Here is a 26,249-nt window from a genome sequence, read left to right on the forward strand (position 1 = left end):
ACCAGAAGAGGAGGTCGGATGCCTCAGAGTTGGAGTTACAGATAGTTGTGAGGCACTGGAAGTGGGAGCTAGGAACTGAATTCAGATCCTTTGCTATAGCAGCAAGAGCCCTTAACCCCTGAGCCATCTTTCCAGCCCCTAAATTTGATTTCACTTAAAAAAAAAAACTAAATAAATAGTTTTGTGGACCATAATCACCTGCTACCTAGAATGTCTCCTCTATGTACAGGAGCCATACTTTTATAAAGGTCTCCAGAGGGTGTTTGGTTTTAGTTCTGCTTCAGGTACCAGGAATTGAACCTAGCACCCCTCTATATCTGGGGTCATCCTTAGCTCTGGGGCACGATTACAGCATTTGCAAACCTGCACGTAAAATAATTATACATTTCTCGTGAATGTAGGACCTGGTAGGAGTGTGCACCATTGATGTCTGTACAGATGACCAGCCCTCGTGTCTTGCTACACTGGGTGGTCTTGGAGATCATGGGTCTTGCCGTGTGACACTCAGGAAAGGCAGTTGTCGGGGAGGTGGGGGCAGAGGGGACTGCAAAAGACTCTTCCTCCTGACCTCACTCCAGACGTGTGTGGGTTCTCCAATCTCCGCTGTTCTGGAAGAAGGTACATCTGGCTTTGGAAAAATACTCCTAAGTGTTGTTTTATGTGTACGGTGTTTTGCCTGCATGTATGTCTGTACACCGAGAATGTGTCTGGTGCCCATGGAGGTCAGGAGAGGATGCTAGATCCCCATGGTGGTTGTGAGCTGCCATGTGGGCGCTTGGAAGTAAACCCAGGTCCTCTGGAAAAGCAGCCAGTGCTTCTATCCAAAGAAATCTAACATGAAGGTAATGTTGGAGAGGGAGTAGAAGTGGGGGGAGGGCAAAGGTCTTCAATCTCTGCTCCTGACAGATGAGTCAGGCAGATTTCTGTGAATTCAGTCTGAAACCGGCCTGGATTACATAGCAAGTCCCAGGCCAACCAGGTCTGCACAGTGAGACTCTATCTTAATAAATAAATTATACACACACACACACACACACACACACACACACATTATGTCTAATTATTAGACATATTAATTTATTATGCCTAATGTAATATAATATAAAATGATAAATAAAAATAGATAAAATAGGTCTAACAATAGTACACAGATTTACTCAAACCTGAAAAAGAGGGACCATGGGATTGAGGGCATAGCCCAAGGATAAAGCAATTGCCCAGTGTGCCTGAGACTCTGGGCTCCATTACTAGTCTTGAAGGGGGAGGGGCTTCCTTTCTGGGTTATTAAGTCTCTCCTGGCCCCAGCCCAGATACTGGGGCACTATGAATGGTGCCCTTTTACCCAGACGCTATTTCCCCAAAGACCAGGTTTCCTGAGTGTCCTCCTACCTTGGGGTCCTACAGCAAAGGAAACAAACGTGAACTGTTCTTTGGTACTCTGATGTGGCTAATGTGAAATATTATGCCTAAGACCTTAGATGAAGAGCTTCATGGATGCAAATCCAAGTCTTACCATGTTCCTGGTCTCTGGACATTAAGACAGCTGAGTTGGAACTCATCTTAAAGCTAAGTGTGGAAGTGTAGCTGGGCTTTAGGGCATCCTGGCATTTAAATAGTCACTTCATTCACCGAATAAATATTTGAGTGCTGTCTCAACACTACCTCAATTCAGCAGTGGTTTTGAAACTTAGACTGCTCTAGCATCATTGAGGGCTCCTTTAAGATGCAGCTCCTGATTCAGGCGGTTTGTGCCGGGCCTGAAGATTTGCTGTTAGAACAGGTGCCAGGTATATTTGGTGTTGTCTAGGAGGCAGGACACGGAGGAACCAAGCTCCTGACCCGCTGAGACTCACCCTAACCTTAAGCTGGCTGTGCCAGAGGAGCTAACGGTAGAGCTTGTGTTTTCTCTCACCTTGGCGGGTTTGTCAGGGAGCAAGCCTGGGAGCTGTTGACTTGTGCCTGTCTCCTCTAGTCCAGCCCAAAGCCAGAAGCCAGCCGAGCAGCGTCTCTGCGCGGGGTGGGGAGGAGGGAGCTGTGGGGCTGGGGCGCCACCAGACAGGGACGCAGGGAGGGACCTGGTCTGGGTTTTACCCCGGGACAGGCCTGTGGAGCGCGGGGGAGTAGTCCCTGAGCGAGTGCTCAGGGCGGTGCCCGCCGTGCGGGCGTGGGGTGGATCGCGACCCCCCGTCCCTCCCCGGGGCCGAGTCTCTGCAGCGCGCGCGCCGCCCACGCGCGATCGTCGCTATCGCCGGCTGCCGGCTGGCCTGGCCTCACGGCACGGAGACCCTGCCAGCCATGGCCCAGCTCGGCGAACAGACTCTGCCCGGGCCCGAGACCACGGTGCAGATCCGTGTCGCCATCCAGGAGGCCGAGGATGTAGAGGATCTGGAGGAGGACGACGAGGGGACCTCGGCGCGGACAGCGGGGGACCCAGCCCGGTACCTCAGTCCCGGTTGGGGCAGCGCCAGCGAGGAGGAGCCGAGCCGCGGGCACAGGTAGGCTCGGTGGCTCGGGCCTGGCGAGGGGTACCCGGGGCTCCTGTGCGTGACAACTCACCAGGGCAGAGGGGTTGACTCAACCCCGCCACGGAGGCTGCAGACTGAGTCAGAACCCGCTTTGGGGGACAATCTGTGTGCCCCAGCCCTCAGCAGGTTTTGATTCTTGATTGACAAGGCTTCCAAGGATGGGGGGCGGGGATCTGAGAAACCTGGACTTTGGGCGGAGGGTTGCTCTGGGATCCAAAAAGGGAGATTGGCATGAGCCATTCTCACCATCCGTACTTCTGAAGGAGACGCCCCCCTCGGTGGACGCACCCCACCAGACACTTGACCTAGCCTGGAGTCCCCCCACCCCTCTGAGGATGGGCCTCCTCCTCCTCCTCCTCCTCCTCCTCCTCCTCCGGATGCCAGGGATCCTAATGAGCCTTCATCACCATTATCACCTGCTCTGCTCATCACTCTAGTGGCTTCACTTGGCTTCTGGGTGGCGCAGGCCAGGCATAGTTGACACATGCAGATGGGGCCATCCAGGAAAGGATCATTTCCTGGTGGAGAGAGCTCTCCTGTCCTCAGTTGAGATGGCCTAGGGCCTTACTGCTTCCCCTCCCTCTGCCTGGGGGTTCCTGTTTCTGCCTGCCTGCTTGCCTGCCTTCTGTACCTGGGGCTGGCTCCGTCACTGCTCACTGATGAATGGCTTATAGTGGGTATAGCACCAGTCTGACCTTGCCCCTGGGCAATGAGCTTTCTTCTCAGCCAGACTCACATCACTAATGCCTAGGCCCTTCACAACCACAGATTTCTTACTGCTGTTAAAAAGCTATCCCATATGGAGCTGATGAGAAGAAGAGACACAGCAATGACACTTGCAGATTCTAGGGGATGCTAAGAGTCCTTTGGTAAGAGTGCTCCACTGAGAGGCTGTGCACAGGAATGATAGAAGTGCCTCTCTATCGCTGGAAGCTTAATTCCAGCACGGGAGCATACTGGGCTACAGCCAAGGGGCTGCCCCATCCCCAGTTAAAGGAGACAGGACCTTGGTTAAAAGGGCCTGGAACCCGCTGTTTCAGGCCAGATCAGCAGAGGCAGCTGTGATAGGACAAAAGACCAATCTCATAGTTCAGGGCAGGCATGGTGACACAGTCAACTTCCTGGCACCCTATGTACAAAAAGCTCTCTCTTTGCCAAGTACAAAAATGATGAGCAGATAAAGACAGCTGCTGAGCCAGATTAACTCCAGAGGTCACACAAAATACCTGGGGTTGTTCACCTTATGGCTTCGTTTACCTGTGAGACGACAGCCAGGAGCTGCTCCCTCCTAAATTGCCAAGGTGAAGATTCTCTACGGAGTCCTAGGAGACACTGATCCTCGGAGCCTTCTGCCGCATCCCTCACAGGTCACTCCAGGGCCACCCTTTGTCACTCTCGGCTCCAGCAGCTCCAGGATCATGGGGCAGTTTGGGTTGCCTTCTAGCACAGAGTGGGCCCTGAAAATCTCAATGATGCTTCAGATTAGTGGAGCTGCCAGAGCCTCATGGGCAGACCCCCAGGGCCTAAGGAGATCCAACTGAGCACAGGATAATGCTGTCCCCTCTTTGGGCCCAGCCTGGTGAGGCAGCAGTTACCCTGTCTGAATGCTCTCAGCTCCCAGTGCCTGAAGAAGGAGCCCCAGTTCCTAAATCTGTCTAAGATGTAACACCCACCTACCTCATGCCCTCAGCCCATGGCTGCCTTCTGTCTCACTTCATGCTCCTGGGGCACTGTTCTGCAGCGCACGGCAGCGGGGAGGGGTGTGTGTCTTCGTCCCTCTGCCCTCCATTGGATTTCCAGTCAGCCTTGCAAACTTCATCTTCCCCACATGGCCCGGGCCCCTCCCTGAGTGAGCTAGGTTGGTCCCTGCCTCTGTGTTGTTTCGGAGCTCTGTGCATCTTAGGGCTAACACCTTCACAGTCCTAAGTCTGCAGTCACACCTCCCTCCGAGGTCCCTGTGCCTGCAGCTCCTGGGCAGCACCAGAATGGACGGGCATCTTGTAGAGGTGTGTGGGATGAGTACTCTCGCTTTATAGTGTGAAAAGCAGTGTGCCCCGCCCCCACCTGTGAGACAGTGAGACTCTGGAAGGGCAGGGGCTTTGTCTTAGCCCAGTTCACACCCATGGTACCCAATCCAATACCTGGGGACAAGAAATAAATGAACAGTTACTGTTGTTGTTTTGTCGTATTTATGAGATGGAAATGATGTGTACGGTTTTGCCCAAACCATGTGAAGGTATGTTGTACACAGAGTCACGCCTGAAGTGCTTCATCTTGTAACTCTTAACAAGGATGTTCCCTGGGAAGCTGTTAACGCTACCTTTGCCAACTCAGAAGATGAGCACTGACTCCCTAATAGAACTTCCCAGATTGTCTCAACAGTCAAGTTCCATGTTCAAAATCCCACAGTCGTCTTCTCCAGTTGTCTCTTATCCTCAGACCAGCAGGAGTCGGGTCAGGCAGAGTTTGCCCATTGTGCTGTTTCAGAAAAATCTTTTAATAGAGAGTCCAGCATCTTCAAAATGATGACCTTGTAAAGACAGCAGCTGAGCCAGACCCTCTTGGGGGCGGGGTGAACATGCAGGTGCCCATGGAGACCAGAAGAGGGCATCACTCCCCAAAGGTAGCAGTGTGCTGAACACTTTAACAACAATGAAAGGCTTCTGAACAAACAATGAGCAGAAATGAAGTGTACAGCGAATGAGAGGTGTTTCTGGCAATGCTCGCCCAGGCTGTGACTGCTAGGAAGCCTTGGTTATGAGCATAGTGTGCACATTTTGCCAGGTGCATACTGCCACCCCACCCAGAGCCAGCAAATGCTGCCCAAAACTCCTCAACTCAGATTCCTGTTAGAATGATACAGATCGCCATGTTTCTACTGTGCGTGCAAAGTTTTCTGCACTCATAGAAACAAAAATGGTTTAATTATGGAAAACATGGACTCTCTACATTTTCTTAGTTAGCCATTCCTTGGTGTATATAAAATTAATTTATTTTTTAATTGTTTAATTTTAAGATATTATTTTTATTTATGTATGTGAATTGTACATGATCAGTGCCCACTGAGAGCAGAGATGGGTGTTCAGTCCCCTAGTACTGAAGTTGCCAGTGGTTGTGAGCTGCCCAAAATGGGTGCTAAGAATCTAACTCAGGTCCTCTAGGAGAGCAGCAAATACTCGATTGATTGATTGATTGATTAACTGACTGGTTGATTGATTTTAAAAATCAGTCACTCAGTTCCTGACTTTAGCTTCACAAAAATATTGTTAAATGAGTTTTGTCTTGGCATTGACACAGAACTTCCAGTGGGTTCTGAAATGGCTCTAGACGTTTTTCTGACACTTTGCATTATATATTCATGCAAGGCCCTGTTGCCAGCATTGGCAATGAAAAACTATTCATCAAAATATTAGTCATCCTGGAAAAATGTGGGAGATGTCCTTCATGCTGCAGCATCAACCCAGGTTTCGCTCCTTACACAACAGCAATCATGGCTTCTAGTGCTGTGCCAGTGTGTTTTGTCTTTAATAAATGATAAATTTAAGGAGTTGGAGAAATGGCTCAGTGGTTAAGAGCACCAACTGCTTTTCCAGAGGACCTGGATTTGAGTCCCAGCACCCGCATTGAGCTCACAACCGTCTGTAACTCCAGTCCCAGGGCACCCTCTGGTTCTGCATGCATATGGTGCACACAGACAAACACACAAGCAAAATACCCATGTGTATAAAATAAAATTTAAAAATTATTACCAAGGAGCTATTTTAAAGTAAATTTTATTATTTATCATCAATAAATATTTAGTTTATATACCTCTATATATGAGGTCATATAAAAATTTGTATTAAAAGGCATTGCTAGGGAGAAAGTTTAAAAAGCCCAGATCTGGAGCATCCTTAGCCTCTTTCCTTCTAATGTTTTTAATATTTTAATAACGTAAGACTAGACATTTTTTCAAATGTTTCATTTTTAGATCAGTTTTCATAGTCCCACTAACTTATCCCTTTGTGCCATAGACTTCCTGTAGATGTGGAAGTTAGGGGTTAATGAGTTAATTGAATTTGGACTAAACATTTTGGCAAGAACATTCCATAGGCTGTTCCGTGGCACTCCATTACCTCAGGAGACATCATTGGTTAAAGGTCTTTCTCCGTCATACAGATCAGTCTTCCTGTCCCTCATTTATCAATGTGACATACCACAGTTCTTGATTTGCATATGTTGCACCAGCCTTGCCCTCCAGGGATAAGTCCTGTTTGATTGTGGTGAATGAACTTTTGTTTACTCTAAATAAAAATTTTAAATGTATATTAATTATGTATATATGGGCATGCAAGTTTCCTTGGATGCCAGTGGAAGGCGTCGGATGCTCCTGGAGCCGGAGTTACAGGTAGCTGTGAGCTACCTGATGTGGTGCTGGGAACTGAACGCTGCTGTTGTGCAAGAGAAGTTCATGCTGGGGACTGCTGGGCTGTCTCTCCAGGCCCAGTCCCTTTGTTTTTGTTTATTGTTTTCTTTTTAGGGGGCGGAGTCTCAGCATGTCACTCTTAGGTGTTCTGTTTCCTCACCTGAGCCTCCCAAGTAGCTGGGACTGCAGGTCGACGCTCTGATGGCTGGATACTCACCCTTTTAGTGTACTGTTGAATTCTGTTTGCGTCTGTGCTCCTCGGGGGTATTGGACTGTAACTTCCTTCTTTGTAGTGCCCCTGTTGGGCTTTAATAACAGAGTAACAGTTGTGAAATGAATTTGCAAATATTTCATTCTATCCAACTTTCTGGGGTGAGTTTAAGAAGCATTGGTTCTCACTCTTCCCTAAACACGGGTGTCTTAGTCAGGGTTTCTGTTCCTGCACAAACATCATGACCAAGAAGCAAGTTGGGGAGGAAAGGGTTTATTCAGCTTACATTTCCATACTGCTGTTGATCACCAAAAGATGCAGGACTGGAACTCAAGCAGGCCAGAAAGCAGGAGCTGATGCAGAAGCCATGGAGGGATGTTCTTTACTGGCTTGCTCAGCCTGCTTTCTTATAGAACCAAGACTACCAGCCCAGAGATGGTCCCACCCACAAGGGGACCTCCCCCTTGATCACTAATTGAGAAAATGCCCCACAGCTGGATTTCATGGGGGCATTTCCCCAACTAAAGCTCCTTTCTCTGTGATAACTCCAGCTGTGTCAAGTTGACACAAAGCTAGCCAGTACAACGGGTGAGCTTCAGCACCAGGGACATCAAATCACAGGCTTTTTTTTTTTAATGGGAGATATTTGCTTTTAAATTGAAATTTTGTTTCACATCTTACATGTTTTGCTTGCATGTATGCCTAGACCCCACGTACAGACAATACCTATTAGGGCCAGAAGAGGGCACCAGATACACAGACCTGGAGTTAACAGGTAGCCATGAGCTTGTTGATCCTAACCACTGAGCCACCTCTCCAACCGCTCTCCTTTGGAAAAGAGCTTTGCCTTCTCATCTGAATTGATCAAGTGTTCCTCCCAATGAGGAAAGAAGAAATATTTAATTATCTCACCTTTGAAATGCGGGCCTTTCCTCAAATGTGAACTTTTCCTCGTGGATTTTTTTTTTTTTTTTTTTTTTTTTTTTACCTATTTTTGTTATAATCAGTTACAGTTATTTTGGATGCTTGAGAATCTGTCATGTAGCTGGGAACGCCCCTCCATGCTGCCATCAGCGCACCCTCTGGGAACATGTCTACTTGGTTTTGAGCACAACCTCACTTTTGGAAACTTCATAATTTGTACTTTTCCTACTCCAGTCATGGAATTTAGCCATTTCCACAGGAATCCGTGGTCTTTTGAAACACTAGTAAGAAAGCATTTAGAAACCAAGACTGAAAATAAAAAGTGCTTGTTTCTTCCCAGGCACCATCACTTCCCAGGTCTCTGCAGGCACAGGTCTGCTTTTTAAGATAAATCTGTATAATAATTCAGTTTGAATATTACAGATTTTTGGTATTTACTTCCTTTATTGTTTTTACACTGAAAATCTTGACTCCTTACAATGTTTATAAGAATATATGAGAACTGACAGAGCGCTCAAGCTCGAAGTACCCCCGAGGTCTGAGATACCACTGGAGACCATGCTGAGTCCTGTGGTCCGTGCAGCTGCTGAGGGCCATGAGTGGGTCGGTGGTCCTGAGACAGTGAGGGACCATGCTGGTGTCCATGGCCCATGTTACCACCAAAGCCTGTGAGGATGTCCCTGGTCTGCACTTTGACCTGAAGCCATGTTGATGTCTGTGGGTGCTGGGAGCAGAACTTCAGCCCCCTGCATGAGCACCAGGGCCTGTAACTGCTGAGCTATCGCCTCCAGCCCAGCCACTGTCTCTCCATTTTGTCCTTTTGCAGTGCTGGAGACTGGACCCAGGGCCTTGTGCGTGTGAGGCCAGTGTTCTACCCCTGAGCTGCTTCCTCGGTCCAGAATCTTGTGATGTATAACAGTTTTAATCATGCAGCTGCCCTCTTTTGAACTAATTCTGATTCATTCTCTTACTGACCCTGCACAGATAATTCTGAACTGACGTGGTTTTCACCCGCGATGTTTCTTCTTTGTGTTCAGGGCCCTCCTTGTTATCATTGTTCATCAGTGTCATTGTCCTTGTGGCCTTGTGACACTCTACTAGATCATTTCCGCCCATACACTATGAATACACAAACTCTCTCCTAGGCTGGAGGTCCTGGGGAGGAGCCCACACTCATTTGGGAGCTTTCCCCTTTCAGACTGTCTTTTGATCGACTGCTGAGTCAGCACACCCAGATTTTTATGAGAAAAACAGGTTTGGAGATTTTACCCATGTTTCCCCCTCCAATTTCCTTACAAAAGTGATAACTATTACAGGGTTGCTCCCAGAAACCAATCATGTGTTTTGATCTGATTTCCACCCTTTGAATCAATTTCAAACAGATTACCAAAGTACAGCCATAGCAAAGGACCTTTTCAGTTTGCAATGTTTTATGTGAATGGCAATATTTAAATATAAAACTTAAAACTTTCTGGGTTTTTTTGTTTGTTTGTTTGTTTGTTTGTTTGGCTGGTTGGTTGTTTGGTTGGTTGGTTTTTTGAGACAGGAATAGCCCAGGCTAGCCTGAAATGTCTAGGGAGCTGAGGACGACAATGCTTCTGATTCTCCTGCCTTCACTTTTCAAGAGCTGGAGCTACAGGAATGTATTCACCACCACGAGGCACAGAGATCAAGCTAGGGGTTCCTCTATGCTGGGTGAGCATCCTACCGACTGAGCTTCTTCCATACTCTCAAGTCTTCTTCAAGAGGAGTTAATATGTATTTATTAATCCCAGTAACTATCTATCCTTTGCAGAAGAGTCTCTGAGAGCTGGGTCCAGTGGTGCAAGTCCTTCCTTCAGCACTCTGGAAGCAGAGGGAGGTAGATTTCTATGAGTCCAAGGTCAGACTGGTCTATAAATGGAGTTCTAGGCCAGCCAAGGCTACACAATGATCCTGTCTCAGAACAAAACAAAACCTAGACGAAAACGGCAACAAAGTATCTCTTTGGATTTACCATAACAAAACCTATTTGATTTACATTATACATAATTTTTTTAAAACCCTACTATGTGCAAACCTCTTAAATGGTACCAGAATACAAGAAGCCAGTATGAATCCTACCTTCCACTTAGTATTCAGGGCGCTAGTGAGATGCATACGCGAGGAGCTATGATACAGTATAGACAAGCCTTAGAGAGGAGGGGCGAGTTCCTTCCAGGGGAGTCCCTTTTGAGATACATGGCCAAGAGCAGGACACACTGTTCAGGGAATCAGGAATAGCACGTGCAAAGGTATGGGGTAAGAAAGTTTGCACCATGGGGTCTTTCTATTCGCTTGGAGCCACGGGCATTGAAGGACAGAAACAGAAACCGGTTAGCAGGATGGAGACAGCCAGGTTCTAAGTGCATCCGAATATGGAGCTAAGCACTGTAGGCTTTGTTCGGCAGGCAGTGGAAACCCTGCTGCAATTAGCAGTGTTAAAGCGCAACAGCTGCATGTTATAAGGCCTTCTTCACAATAGGTAATGTGGCAATTGTGTGGAGGAGGCTGGAGCCCAAACTGCAGTACAGGAGGAGGTAGGAGGTGAGAAGATACAACCATAGCAAGGCTCTGGGTGGGAAAGACGTGAAAATACAGGAATAAAGAGACGTGGTATCCGAAAGGTAATTGAGTTTACATTTTCCCTTTAGACCTATTTCCCAGCCTCCGCCTACCAGCAAAGAGACTCTGGCAACACTACAGGCACTGCCAAGCAGGAGAAAGGAAGCAGGGCTGTCTTCCGAAGGAGTTGAATGTACCGCAGAATCCTGGGGAGGCTAAGGGGAACTGGGAGCTTCAGGGAAAAACCTCTCCACCTTGGGGGGAGGGCTCAGCCAGCTGGTTCTCTGTTTGCCCTGAGCTGAAGCCTGCCCCCATCAAGTGTCTAGAGCCAACTAGGAAGAAAACCAACATGGGTAGAGAGCTGCAGGGGAGTCCACGTAGCCCACCAAGCAAATTATCAGCTCCCCGTCCTCCCGGATGAATAGTATGAAGCTTAAACTCCCTCCTGAAGAGTGGGCGAGGGATCCTGCAGTCTCCCAAGGTGAAGGAGTGATTTCCCAGTGGAGAGACCTGATTGGCACACTGCAGCAGTTATTAATTGCATCCTGGTATGATGTAGGGAGGATGGACGTTGACCTCTGCGGTGGTCCTCCTCCCCGGATCCCATGCCTTAGAATAATCATGGTGGAGGCATCAGGCAACCTCAAAGGCAAGACATTCCACAGCATACCTAACTAGTACATTCCAACACTGTCAAGGTCATCCAAGATGAGGACATCTGGAGAAAGTCACCGCCAAAAAGGAGCCTTGGGAGATATAGTGCATGTAATGTGGAATCCTGGGTGAGATCCTTTAGGGGGAAATGAAAGGAGTCTAAACAAATGATGCGCTTCAGCTAATCATGCTGCATAATTGTCATCTCCTTAAGAAGTGTACTGTAATAATGGGAGACATTAATAAAGAACAAGCTTGGAGTGAGGCATATGGAACTCTCTGTGCTATTTTAATAACTTTTCCGTAACTCTAAAGTGATTCTAAAATAAGCTTATTGAAATTTTAAACAAAAAAAGAAAACCATTTATTGGTCACTTGAAGCAAAGCAATAGCAGGGAAATGCATTAGAACAGGCGACACAGAACACAGAGGTGGTGGTGGTGTCTTAAAAGTCAGAGCTCCAGTCGGTACACTGAGCGCTACTACATCCACCAAATGAAAACAGAGTTCTCTCAAAAGGGAACAGCCTGGGGCTGGGGAGATAGCTCAGTGGGTAATGCATTTGCTGTACAAGCATAAAGATCCCCCCAAAACCCACAGTCATGGCGGCCCACCTATCAACCCAGCACATACATGTGTACCCATATGCATATGGACACACACCACATGCACAATCACATGCAAAGAAAGCTCTATACAGCTTGGAGGATCGAAACTGATTTTTTTTAGGTTCTAAGTGAATAGCCACTAACCATTTAATGGTCTTAGTGACACCCCCTAGCATGGAAATCAAAGACAAAGAGAGGGGGCACACAAGAAAGAATACACACAGAAGATCAGTTTCAATGGTCACTTAGCTATTAGAACACATTCATAAAATAAGTAGTCTTAGCGGAGCATGGTGGTGCATGCATATCTGTAATCCCACCACATGTAAGGGAGGGACACTAAGATCTGGAGAGTCTAAGGCCAGTGTGAACTACACAGTGACATCAAGGCTAGTCTCTGCTCTGTTGTATGACTTGCTTCAAAAAAAAATAACAAAACAAAACAAAAAACAAAAAAACTGTCTCGAAAGGGATGGGTGTGTAGCCCTGTGGCAGAGTGCTTGTCTAGTATGCCCAAGACCCTAGATTTGATCCCTATCCAGTACTTAAGCAAATATTATCTTAGCAAATAATGCTGTCCTGCAGGGAATGTGTCTACATAGCCACAATAATAAAACAGGTTGACTTTCAAAGTTCATATCTATTTCTAGACAGTATTTGGGATATTTCGCAGCATAGAGTGTGGTGATGAGCTTTGGCAAAATGGAGTAGAAGTTCTTCCAATCATATATGGAAGATTGGGCATCAGAAGAGAGGCAGCATGGTGGGGTGATACAGCACATGTCTATATAGCGAGCAGCAATCGAAACGATTCCAACCAAATAAAGAGTCATCTTAAATATACTCTCAAAAGCAAGCAGATGCAGGAAGTGGCTCTCCTGCCGGAGTACTTACCTAGCACACACGAAGCCCTGGGCTTGATCCTCAGCAAGGTGTAAACTGGGTGTGGTGGTGCACATCTGTACTCCCATTCCATAGGAGGTGGAAGCAAGAGGATCAGGAGCTCGAGGTCATCCTTGGCTACATAGTGAGCTCAAGGCTAGCCTGAACTACATGAGACTCTGTCTGCAAATAGCCAAACAGACAGACAGAGAGCTAGTAGAGACTAACAGTAAAATAAGAGTGTGAAGAAGAGGCCATGGGATATAAGTGACCTGAAGTCCTCATTTTATAATGGGATGCCCAGACACTACATCAGAAAATGATGACAAACACCCAGGGATTCTGATGCCAGTTAGCAAGGGATAGGATGCAGTGTGTGATGGGGCCAGTGGAGAGTTTTAGATGGACTCTAGTACATTGGCAAATGATAGAACTTACTAAAAATGGCTCACACAGAGACAGGGCAGACCAGGAAGTTCTCCCACACTGGAGTGACTGATTCCCAATCGAAGATAAACTCATTTAAATAAAGTGAAGTGGAAAGAAGGCAGTGAGCTGAGTGTTTCTGCCTGCAGAAACACTCCGGTCTGGATTCGCACTGAAGGGCGGGAACTCCTAAAAGGGAAAGGGCTGTGAAAAGAAATATGGATGCCTTGGCAAGGACTCTGATCAAGGCTCGATTTTTATTGATCAGACTTTGCTTAAATACAAGGAAGGGTTAGGAAGGGTTCCCAGCATGCCCTTGAGTCTCTTGAAGTTGCGGCAGCGGTCCAAGGATCTTAGGCAGTCGGAGCGGTAGTGGGCGGTCCCAGCGATGGCGGGCAGTCTGAGCGATGGTGGGCAGTCCGAGGGCACTGCATTCTGGGAGATCTGGGTAGCAACTCTGGTATGCCTGTGCGCCTGTGGAGGGGTAGTGGTTAGTGGAGGTGGGAGACTCCAACAGTGAGTGAGCCTCTGTTTCACAGGACCTAACCTGAAGCCCTGGGCGTTCCCAAGGCCAGCTGTGTCTGCTTCTTCTCTGCATCTCACTACATCTCCCATCTCCCACTTCCCATGAACCTCAGAAGATGGGGTCCAGCAAGGTATCCCCTGTGCAATGCCCCTCCAGGGACACCCAGCCAGAGCATGTTTACCTGGGCTCCTGTGTTCCATTTGGTGCTCTTGTACCTTACTACAAAACTGAACACCATCACCCACCTTCTCCATAGCCTCTCCCCCGTGTGCACAGGCGACTTTCTCTTTCTGGATTCATCCCCGCCTATCTGCCGGTTCTGTCTCCTCTCTCCCCTCCTATTTCTAAATGTTCACATCCTTCAAGCATCTATCCTTGAGTACATTGGGTCTCATTTCAACTGGGCCCCTCAGTGTCTGTGACTACATAATCATGAAGGGAGAGATTTTTCCCCAATCAGATAACAGATCAAGTTTTTCTTTTGAACACGTGCGGAGTATCTCTGGCATAGCTGGCCTTGGAAAGAGCAGGGTACCACAACAGGCCCTGACAACAGAGTCAGACACTCCGCTTCACTGTCTTCTAAAAATCACATCTGGAGATGGGAAGATGGGGTGGGAAGTCAGGAACTGAGTAAGTCATTTCGGAGCCAGTGTGTCTGGCTAGCATCTGAGTGACACAGAATCTCAGCAGATAGTGTAACTATTTTTTCAACTCTCTTTTTGTGAAGTTATTTTGTGCAGGCGTGTTTGTATGTATACATGTGCAGGTTCATGGATGTAGAGGCCAGAGGTTAACACTGGAATCCTCTTCAGTTGATCTCCACCTTATTTCTTGAGGCAGAGCTTCTCTTTGAACCCGAGGCTCACCAATTTGGCTAGCCTTGCTGGCATCTTTGAACCCCGGGCATCTTTCTGTCTCTGCCTCCTCAGCGTTAGGATTAGAGATGGGCACTGCCATCTGTTAGCTTTTTACCCACGTGCTAAGGATCTGAACTCAGGTTCCCATATTTGTGTGGCAGACACTTTACCAATTGAGCCATTGGTCATATGGCCAACCACCTTTGAGAAAGCCAATTCAGACATGACCAGTTTAATTTCCAAGGGTTACTATGGCAACCAAGTGCCCAGTAGATGGGGTATAACAACAGAGATGTATTGTCTTGTAAGTCTGAAATGAGGGGTCCAGTCTGGATAAGATCCCGTGTACACTCAAGTATAGATGCTTGGAGAATATATACATTCAGAAATGGGAGGAGAAAGAAGAGATGGGGCAGGGGCCTGCTCCCTAGCATGTCCCTGGGGAAGGATCTGCCAGGTTTGTCTCCTTGGTTTCTGTACCTACATCCCGAGTAGCCATTTCTCTGTCTGTATCTCTGTGTGTCTAAGTTCTGGCTTTTATGAGGACCTCACCTGCATGGAATGGGGGCAGGGGGTCATCCTACTCTATGATCCTTACATTGACATCTTTACATTGACATCCATAGTGAGTGACTCCAGATAAGGCCGTGTTCTGGGCTGTGAGGGCCCGAGGCTTCAGTATATGGATTTACAGGGTGACAGTTCAGCCCACAGCTAACTCGCTGTCTCCCTCTGGCCGCAGTAGTGCCACGACAAGTGGGGGCGAGAATGATCGCGAGGACCCGGAGCCCGACTGGAGGCCGCCGGATGAGGAGCTCATCAGGAAGCTGGTGGATCAGGTTGAGTTCTACTTTTCTGACGAGAACCTGGAGAAGGACGCCTTTCTGCTGAAGCACGTGCGGAGGAACAAGCTGGGCTACGTGAGCGTCAAGCTGCTCACCTCCTTTAAGAAGGTGAGGCTGGCTTCTTAGAGGCCACCTGGCATCTCGGGTGTGGCCCTTGTGGTGTTAAAGCTCTGTGGTCTTTTGATTTGTACCCCACCCCCCTACCATAGGCTGCCTGCCTAGCAAATTTTCAATTAACTATGAGGTCTGAAACACACACACACACACACACACACACACAGAGAGAGAGAGAGAGAGAGAGAGAGAGAGAGAGAGAGAGAGAGAGAGAGAGAAAGTATCAAGAGTGGGGATTTAGTAGAGTTAGAGAGCTAGGTCAGTCACTGAAGTGTTTACCAAGGAAACATGAGGACCAACATTTGATCCCCAGAACTCACAAGAAAAAGCAAGCTTGGTCCCATGTGTGTCATTCCAGATTAGTCTACTGAGTGAGCTCTATGCCAGTGAGAAGCCCTGCCTTAAATTTAGATAAATTAATAGCAAGGTAGACGGATCTTGTGAGGAATGACACCCAAGGTTAACATCTGGTCCTCTTATATGCATACATATGATAACACACACACACACACACACACATACACAATTGTGTATGTACACATGTGTGGGCAGGATGAGTGCATTCTTGAGAATATCCTTGTTTGCTCTGTAAAGGGTTGTGAGTGCTAGGACCAATATCAGCTGGCGACTATTAAGAACTGCTGTGACTTGTTCTCGGTAAAGTTTGGGTCCTCTTGCCAGGCATGTGGGTGCCCCGAGGGTGCTACACCAAGGCAGGGGGGCCTGGAGGCCTTGAGAGATGCCTGTTGGTCTAGAATGCTATGACACTCACTCAAGCTTTCCACTTGCCAAGCCGTGAGGGGAGCTTTCTCCTCGACCCCAGCGCTCTGGGTAATACCAAGGTAATAAATACCAAGGAGGGCTCTGTGTACCAGAGTGATAGATGCTAAGGGGAACGGCAGCCAAGCAGGACACTGCTTGTCCCTGCTGTAGACAGATGTAGGACTTGGACCCTAAACTCGGTGCCCTCAAAGGACTGACTAACCACTTGGAATAATAACTCTATCTCCTGGGCTAGGCTCGGGTTACTAGAATGGAAAAGCGCCACGCAGCTGGTTGTATAACAGCTTGTGTAAGGCACGGGCCCATGCAGGGAGTGGGTCCTGGCCAGGATGTCTGTGTGCTTTATCAGAAAGCATTGGAGAAAAGCTCCGCACCTTGGAGCTCTGCCTGGCCCCTTGGTACACTCTGCTGTCGTCTTGGACTCTTTTTCATTTATTCATTTGCCAGACATATTATTCTTTGTATTTGACGAGTGCTGTGTTACATACATGAGACACAAATGGAATATGGCTTTCAGTCTTTCCTTGAAACATTTGCAGCCCAATGAAAGATAAGAGGGCCATGAAATGCTCCAGGGTTACCACAGACAAATTGATGGAAGACATAAAGGTATCTGGGGACGAGCTGATCAGAGCAATGGACCTTTCTGGAGAACTGAGAAGCTTTCTTGGAGTGGTAGCATTGGGATATGGTCTTAGAAGATGAATAGGAGCCTGCAAGGCATAAAAGGGAAGGAATATTTCATGTCCAAAGAACAAGCTGTAACGTGAAAAGTATGTCCAGGGTTGGGGAATCCTTAAATAAAAAACCAGTGGGATCCTCGGCACAATCCCCCTTCTGTGCTCTCCAAGGGCTTCAAGGGCCACCCTGGTTGTCTCTCTTTTCTTAGCTGGGTATATCCTACAGATACACGCAGGAGCATTCTCTTCAAAACCAGCGGCAAGGTGGATACTCCCGAGTCCACACCCGCAAATTCAGAGCAGGGACTCCTTTCCTTCCTGAAGGTTTCCTGCCCATCACACGGAGAGCCAGCCGTACCAGAGGAGGGAGCCCACACAGGGAGATGCCAAGGCTGTAGTTCCTTTTCTCATCACTGTGACAAATTCTTGGGTCACAGTTGGGGGTGCACTCCATCACGGAGAGGAAAGCAGCAGGAGCGTGAGGCAGCTGGTCACATGGTGCCCACAGTTGGGGCACAGAGAAGGATGTGTGCTGTGGCACGCCTTGATTTCCCGATTCTGTTCTGTCAGGGACCCCTAGCCATGAGATGGTGCTGCTAACAGTTAGAGATTATCTCCCCTTGACAGTTAAACCTTCACAGGAACATCCTTGCAAATACATCCAGATGGGTGTTTCTGTAGAGAGTCTCAATCCATTCAGGTTGACAATTATGGTTAATCACCCCATAGAGTTCCTGACAACCTTATAAACTATAAACTTCTGGAGGTTGCACAAGGCCAAACCCCCTTGTTTGTTTGTTTGTTTGTTTGTTTGTTTGTTTGTTTTTTATTTTACTTTATGTGTGTGTGTTAGTGTATGTATATGTACCATGGGCATGCAGTTCCCTCAAAGTCCAGAAGAGGGCGTCAGATCCCCTGCAACTGGAGTTATAGACCATTGGGAGCCATCATGTGGGTGCTGGGAATTAAATTTAAGTCCCCTACAAGAGCAGCTAGTGCTAGGGCACAGAGCCATCTCTCTAGTCCCCTGGTTCCTTTTCTGGGGTGATACCTGAAAACCATCATAAAGCTCACAAACACAGACCTGGGGTGCTCAGGGAATGACTAGTGGTTCTTAGGGGACCTGGCTCTTGTCTCTGCATGTTCTCCAGTCCTCTATAGCTCTCCTCTGGAAGAACATAGCCCTCCCCTGGTCCTTAACCTTCCCAGTAAGGCAACAGAGGTTTCCTGCTCCGCCTCTAGTCATCTCCTGCATGCTCCTTCTGAGCTGTGCAGGAAAGGTGTGGCTCTGTCATGCCAGGCCATGGGTTTCCAACAAACCACAAGGTTTGCAGTGACTAAAATTCATCTCAACCCCTTCTGGATTCCTGACTGGCTGACTGTTCAGTAGAAACCCAGCCATCTACCCAAGCCTGCTTCTCTGCGGCATAGTGATTAGTCCTATCACTCTGTGTAGGTATCCTGAGGTTTCTTCATGCTGAGAATGAGAGGCCACAGCTAGAATGGACAGAGCACAAGCTCCCAGCAGTGTATCTGGACTCTGGGCTCTTTGGCTGTTTCCCTGCCCTGCCTGGTTAGCAGCAGGCTTTCCCCGTTTTGCTTTCTGTGCCTTTTCTGTTTGAGGCCTGGGCACACTCGGGGTTCCTGGCTCCTCTGCAGATCAGTTTCATGGGCCCAGCCTCAGAGGACTCTGGGTGATTTCCCCTTGCAGGATCGGGTTGCCCACTCCACCCACATCCAGTAGTTCTTTGGATGACTCATGTCCCTGGCACACCCTTCACGGGAAGTGGGTCTCCGCAAAATTGCTGTTTTATAAAATAAATATAGCTTTTCATATACTGCAGTGTCAGAATGCAGTTTCCATCATGGGAGGGGATTTTTAAGATTTATTTATTTATTTATTTATTTATTTATTTATTTATTTTATGTATATGAGTACACTGTTGCTGTCTTCAGACATACCAGAAGAGAGCATCAGATCCCATTACAGATGGTTGTGAGCCACCATATAGCTGCTGGGAATTAAACTCAGGACCTCTGGAAGAGCAGCCAGTGCTCTTAACCACAGAGCCATCTCTCCAGCCCCTCTTCATGTGGTATCCATGCCTGTTACTCTTGGGAGAGATTACAGAGAAATGGGGGGTCTTTGGAAGGCTCCTCTTTGCCGTGAATCACAGCAGTGGAGAATGTGAGACCCTCCAACTCCTTTCTTAGTAGCAGCACATTTAGTGGTGACTGCCTAGAGTCTCCGCTTTTGGAGGCTAGACTAGAGAGGTCATGAGTTTGAGTCCAGCCTGGACTATAGAGCAAAAGCCTATCTCAAAACAAAATGAACAAAACCAAAAACGAATAACCAACCAAACAAACAAAAATCTGGACTGGGGTTGTAGCTCATGGAAGACTGCTTGCCTGATATTCTACATTCTGTCCTCAGGACTGCCCCAAACTCGCTGTGACATATACATTTGCAACAGTGATAGCACAATGTTATTGGTTATTCTATTTTTTTTTTTTTGCACACACACCACACACACAAACACACACAGTGCACTTATGTAGTAGCTAGAGATCAATCTTAAGCATTTCTCAGAAGCCCACCATCTTGGTTTTTTGTTTGTTTGTTTGTTTTGTTAGTTTTGTTTTTGTTTTTGTTTTTGTTTTTGTTTTGTGAGATGGAGTCCTTCCCTGGCCTAGAACTAGCCAAAGTAGGCAAGGCCGGCTGGCCAGAATGCCTGTCTCTGCTTCCCCATTGCTGGGATTACAGGTACAAGCCATCCTACCTGGCTTTTTCACATGGGTTCTGGGGGTTGAACTGGGGTCCTTGTGCATGTGCGACAAGCACTTTTCTGACTGAGCCACCTCCCCAAACCCTCGATTCATCTCGTTGCAGTGCTATGAAGTCGACATTTTTAATAGTTCTAGCACCCAGACAAGACTGGATACTGAGAGACTAAATAATTACCCAGGTCTTCCTGGGGGATGGAGGCGATGCTTGGGTTTACGTACTTAACAGCCTAGTTTTAGAGCAGCAGTTCTCAACCTGTGGGTCATGACCCCTCTGGGGATCGCATATCAGACATCCTGCATATCAGATACTTGCATTATGATTCATAGCAGTAGCAAAATTATAGTTATGAAGTAGCAATGAAATAATTTTACAGTTGGGGGCTTACCACAACACACGAGGAACTATACTAAAGGGTCTCACATGAGGAAGGTTGAGAACCACTGCTTTAGAACTACAGAATCTGACCTGGGAACTTGGGCAGAGTTTGGGGCTGTAGCTCATTGGTAGAGTGCTTGCCTTCTGTGCACGATGCCCTAGGTTAATCCCTAGTACTGTCAAAATGTACAAACAAACAAACAAACAAACAAAGAGGCAAGAGATGTTTACCATCTGAAGAGAAACCAGGGCTATTGCTCCTATTATTTTAGTCTCTCTAGCAAAGACTTGGAATCAACCCGGGCTGTCCATCAACAGATGAATGGATAATGAAAGATCATATATGTATGAAATATATAATATATCATATATATATGTATGTATCATTTGTGTATATGACTACTACTAAGTTCTACAGAAAAATGTAATCACAAAATCTGCAGGAAAATGGATGGACTTAGAATGCATAATGTTCAGTGAAGTCACACAATCTCAGAAAGCAAAACACATTCTCTCATATGCAGAACCTAGCCAACCGCATATATATATATATATATATATATATATATATATATATATGTAAACAAATGCACATGTGAGTGCAGGATAATGTGCGGAAAAGGGAGTGAGAAGGACTGAATGTTAGGAGGAGGAGAGACTGAGGTGCAGGTGACGGGCATGCATTAGAGAGAGAGAATCTAAAATCTTTCCAGTACTAACTCTGTTGTGGATTTTTTTGGTTTTGGTGATGGGTGCATAAAATACAATTGATATTGAAGCTGGAAGATTCAGTGTGAAACTCCATAGCTTCAGAATGGGTATTCTAGGTGTTCACTGAGATTCATAGACTTGGGGTCTGGCTAATTTTAGTTTGTAATTCTTTTTGCAATCTTCATAATAAAGTTTATGTTAAAGAACTTTAAGGAAAGAAAGCATTGAAGAAGTGGTTGGAAAAAGTTTTCATTTCATTCTCTGTCTAGTATTTGAGTGTCTTCCACATCAGAGCTTAGTCATTAGTGCTGAAGAGGCAAGGGAGGGAGGGAGGGAGGATACTGCATGTTCAAGTGTGGACAAGGAGAGGAGGTACCATTCAGACCTGCTTTGTGTTCCTCAGGTGAAACACCTCACCCGGGACTGGAGGACCACAGCACACGCCTTGAAGTATTCAGTCACCCTGGAGTTGAACGAGGACCACCGGAAGGTTAGGAGGACCACCCCTGTGCCACTGTTCCCCAATGAGAACCTCCCCAGCAAAATGCTGCTGGTATATGATCTACACCTGTCCCCTAAGCTATGGGCCCTGGCCACACCCCAGAAGAACGGAAGGGTGCAGGAGAAGGTGATGGAGCATCTGCTCAAGCTCTTTGGGACTTTTGGTGTCATCTCATCGGTGCGGATCCTAAAACCTGGGAGAGAGCTGCCCCCTGACATCCGGAGGATCAGCAGCCGCTACAGCCAGGTGGGGACCCAAGAGTGCGCCATTGTGGAGTTCGAGGAGGTGGATGCGGCCATTAAAGCCCATGAATTCATGGTCACTGAATCTCGGGGCAAAGAGAACATGAAGGCTGTTCTGATTGGGATGAAGCCGCCCAAAAAGAAACCCCTCAAAGATAAGAACCACGACGATGAGACCACAGCTGGTACCCACCTAAGCAGATCCCTGAACAAGAGAGTGGAGGAGCTTCAGTACACTGGGGATGAGTCTTCCGCCAACAGCTCCTCTGACCCTGAGAGCAATCCCACCTCTCCCATGGCGGGCCGGCGGCACGCGGCCAGCAACAAGCTCAGCCCTTCCGGCCATCAGAATATTTTCCTGAGCCCCAATGCCTCCCCGTGCTCAAGCCCATGGAGCAGCCCCTTGGCACAGCGCAAGGGTGTCTCCAGAAAATCCCCGCTGGCTGAAGAAGGTAGACTGAACTTCAGCACCAGCCCGGAGATCTTCCGAAAGTGCATGGATTATTCTTCCGACAGCAGCATCACACCCTCCGGCAGCCCCTGGGTTCGCAGACGACGCCAAGCTGAGATGGGGACTCAGGAGAAAAGTCCAGGGGCGAGTCCCCTGCTGTCTCGGAGGATGCAGACTGCAGATGGGTTGCCTGTGGGGGTGCTGAGGCTGCCCAGAGGCCCCGACAACACCAGGGGCTTCCACGGTGGACACGAGAGAGGCAGAGCCTGTGTATAATACCTTCTATTTTTAATACCAGCTCCATCGGAAACCATCTTTGTTTTCGAGGTCATCACTAATAGCTAGCATGACAGAGAATGGAGTTTGGTCCCCTTAGAAAGCTTTTGTATCCATGTAGCCCTCTTAATTTATATATTTGTAAAGTATACAAACTGTCCGGTGGGCCATGGGTTTAGGATCATCTTCTGGCTGGTGGCTGTTGTTCTCAGCATGACCATTGCTCTGTCAATGCTTGGCATGTGTTAGTGTGGTGGCTCTGAAGGGCTGTGGGACAAAGGCTCTCTGGGAAGATCTAACAGTGTCGGGACCGGTTTTTCCTACAGTGACTGAGCTGTCTTTGGCAGGCCGTGCAAGGGCTCCTCTTAAGACCTCAAAGGAGATGTGCTTAATGGTAAATCCTGCAGTCAATAGCATGGTGTCTCATAGGGCTGAGTGTCTGTTCCCTGTCAAGTGAATAAATAATAAAACACCCACTGGAAGTCCTATATCTGAGGTCACAGACCATTCAAGACGGAACCCAACGGGTACATGTTCCCTCTATCTAGCTCACAGTGTCCCTACAGGGCAGTCCCGGACTCTCCTGGAGGCTTCTGGCAGCCTGGGAGGTCTGTCATTGCTAGGAGTCTCACCGAGCAGGCAGCTTAGACAGTTCCTGCTGTCTCCACAGCATTCCAGACTAACAGCGCTTGACATCACCTGAGAACTTGCTAGAAATAAACGTTTCTAGGCCCCAGAGAAGGGATTCTAGGTGTGTTTCTAAAGATTTATTCTTCTTTTTATTGACAATATGTGCCTGTGTGAGTGTATGCCACGTGTGTGCCTATGGAAGCCCGAATGGGCATCAGATCCAACGAAGTTAAAGTTACATGTGTGAGCTTCTCAGTATGGATGCTGGGAACCGAACTCGGGTCCTCTAGAAGAGCAACAAGTGCTCTTCACTCCTGAGTCATCGTCTCAGGCCCAAGATCTAGAGTTTGAAAAGCCCTGCAGATGATCCGTGCTAGTGTGAGATCCCCTGAGGCAGCCAAGGCTGCAGGACCCCGTGTCAGCCAGTCTGACCCCACGCCCCTCATTCTTATTCTTGGGGCTGGGCAACAAGCTTCCAAAGCCTTCTGGTATCCTTGGGGCATGCTTTGCTGCATGCTAGTGTGTGGGTTGTAGTCATTCCCTCCATAAAAGTGGGCTCCATTTCCTTCTCACTGGGTTTAATTTCTGTTACCAACAAAAGCCATTTTGGTATAACACCAAAGATCCCTGGCCTACATCCCAGTGTTGGCTTACCCACGGGCCATTTGGGGGATTTAGAGCTTGTTAAGAATTGAGTAGTGATTGTTTGCCAGGGATATTGATACAAACTTTCCATGCTTTCTCATTTAAATTATCCCATCACTTGTGAAAAAAAGAAAACAAAGATTCGGGTATTAGAGTTACTTTATACCAGATTTAAAAAAAAAAAAAAAAAAAAAAAAAAAAGACCCTATGTAGATTACTAATCTGTCCAAGGTTTAGTAACTGGGTTGATGATTCTGGGGCTTGTTTTGTTGTGGTTGCTGCTGCTGCTGATGATGATGATGGTGGTGATGGTGGTGATGGTGGTGGTGGTGGTGGTGGTGGTACTATTTTCTGAGACAGCCTTGCCCTGTAGCATTGGCTGACCTCAAACTCCCAATACTCAAGCCTTAGTCTATGGAGGTCTCATATGCACTATTACTCCAAGCTAGCATGAAATTTATTATTATTATTATTATTATTATTATTATTATTATTATTATTATTTGCATGTGTATGTGAGAGAGAGATATGTATGTTTGTATAGTCAGATCAAGCCATAGAGCATGTTTGCAGAGGTCAGAAGAGTTATAGCTGTGAGCTGCAGGAGTCAGTTAGCTGTCTCTCCCACTGGTGAGTTCCAGGGATCAAACCCAGCTCATCAAGGCTTGCACGCGAGCATCTGACTCTCAGAGGCATCTTGTTGGCCCCACTACGTGGCTTTTACATTTCTGAGCTTTGCCTGCCATTCACATCCATGAGACGCAGGCACAAGTGCAACTGTGGATCCGGCAGCTCCCAAGGTGCTGGGCTTTCAGTTAGATGAATTATTTTCCTTGTCCTCAGCATCCCCACTGTCACACTGGTTAATTTACACTGGAAGCTGCAGAGGCAGGAGAATAATGTTCACCTAGAAAAATTTCGGAAGTAGAAAAGAACAAGTCCGGGGTGTTTTCGTTTTGAAATAGGCTGGCCTCAAAAATCTCGATGTTGCTGGGGATGTGTGACCTTGAACTTCTGATTCTTCCGCTCTCATCTCCAACATGCTGGGATGACAGGCACACACCACTACCATATGTAGTCTTACACAATGCCTGGGGAGTCAAACCCAGACGTTTATGTATTCTAGGCAAGTCCTCTACCAACCTCAAGTGTATCTTTTAAATTATACAGGTATATCCAAATTAGCAGATGATTATCTGGTCAGGAAGGTGGTGTTTATTCCCTTTAAGGCCCAGAATTAGTACAGACAATACCGGCAGGAAGTAGGTTCTCCACTTTCCCAGCTACCTGCTACAGGAGCATGTCTAGACAGCAGACTGTGAGTCCTCTGACCCTCTGCCTCCACAGCTCTCTTCCAGCTGCTCCCCGTGTCCCCTTCCCCAACTCAACTCCCATCATTGCTGCCTGATCCTTCCCCATGGTCACAGCTTCCAGGCTGTCAGGCTGTCCAGCCATCTCCAGCCCTTCCTTTCAGGATCTCTTACGTGTTGTTCCACTCCCTTCTGTTCCCACACAGACACTGGGCTGTATTTGAAGATGAATTCCAGTATACTCCAGGTACTTTAAAGACCTTCATCTTTATACATGAATCCAGGCGGTCTGGACCTCCTCTCTACGGAACGCGCCCCGTGAGGTGCTATGCCGGGGTCCCAAACGTGAGCTCAGCAGCTCTGAGTTCTAGTCATGGACTCTTCCGAGAAAGAACTCTGAAGACGTTATTTCTGTATTCAGTTCATGTTTCCTCTGTGCAGTCAGTGGAGAACAATCAGATAGGCGCTCCCGAGATGACCTAAGTCCCTGCAAGCCCTTTGTAGGCATTATTACATGTCTCGCCTTCCCATCATCTCCAAACACAGCCTACCCATTCTCCCAAGGGTTTGGACCTTCGTTCGTGGTTGACACCACTTGCAGAGCCTATCCCTCCGATGATCTGGCTCACACCATTCTGGAGTGAGGTTCCCTGAGTGTCTGTAGTGGGCAAGCAGCTCTGAGAAGCCCTCCCATCATGCTGAGACAGTGAGCTTTAGGGACATGCATTTATTCTCTTCCTTCAGGACCTAGTTCTGGTCTCATCTGCATATGCGTCCGCTGTCACAGTGTACCAGAAGCCTGGGCACTTTGACGAACCTATTTGTCTGTCTCTGCGGCCAGCACTACAGCTGGGTCATGGCCTTCCTGTTTGTTACCACAGCTGGCGTTTCTTGAACAGCTTGACCAGGAAACTCAGCCAATCATATTTTTACAGATGTTTCATCCTTTTTAATGAAAACCAGCTCCCTCTCCATGCTGGAACACCAAGTCCATTGGACATGTCTCCTTAAGGTGCTGGCAGAACATCAACAGTCCACACGTGTCCAAAGAATGGCTTGATCTGCCATCCTGCCTTCGCGTGCCTACCTGCTCCTGACCACCCACCCCAGCAAGTGATGCCATCCCTTTCCAGTCACTGAGATGGAAATGAGCTAGGTCATGCAGTCCATGTGCAGAAAGTTACTTCTGGGTTAGAACCCAAACAAGTTTGCTTTCTTGTACCTTAGTTCTCTCCAGCAGAGAACAGTGGTGACCGCCTCCGGTGACGTGTTTGAATCTCGAGTCACAACACA

The 26,249-nt window shown here is 47.6% G+C and overlaps 1 protein-coding gene across 1 annotated transcript; it reads left to right on the plus strand.

The window, feature by feature from the left end:
• Window positions 1-2,076: 2,076 nt before the first annotated feature.
• Window positions 2,077-22,847, plus strand: Larp6 (La ribonucleoprotein domain family member 6). The gene is made up of 3 exons (XM_021207480.1): window positions 2,077-2,495; window positions 15,347-15,557; window positions 21,304-22,847. The coding sequence occupies exons 1-3, from the start codon at window positions 2,296-2,298 to the stop codon at window positions 22,369-22,371; spliced, it is 1,479 nt and encodes a 492-aa protein (XP_021063139.1). The 5' UTR covers window positions 2,077-2,295; the 3' UTR covers window positions 22,372-22,847.
• Window positions 22,848-26,249: the final 3,402 nt, after the last annotated feature.

Source organism: Mus pahari, chromosome 10 (genome assembly GCF_900095145.1).
Source record: "Mus pahari chromosome 10, PAHARI_EIJ_v1.1, whole genome shotgun sequence".
NCBI lineage: Eukaryota > Metazoa > Chordata > Mammalia > Rodentia > Muridae > Mus > Mus pahari.

What these genes read in the sequence shown, in the direction of transcription:
- Larp6 (XM_021207480.1), top strand. Translation starts at nt 2,296, where the DNA reads ATGGCCCAGCTCGGCGAACAGACTCTGCCCGGGCCCGAGACCACGGTG. An exon ending in GAGCCGAGCCGCGGGCACAG is followed by an intron (nt 2,496 to 15,346) that starts GTAGGCTCGGTG and finishes CTCTGGCCGCAG; the next exon opens with TAGTGCCACGACAAGTGGGG. An exon ending in TGCTCACCTCCTTTAAGAAG is followed by an intron (nt 15,558 to 21,303) that starts GTGAGGCTGGCT and finishes TGTGTTCCTCAG; the next exon opens with GTGAAACACCTCACCCGGGA.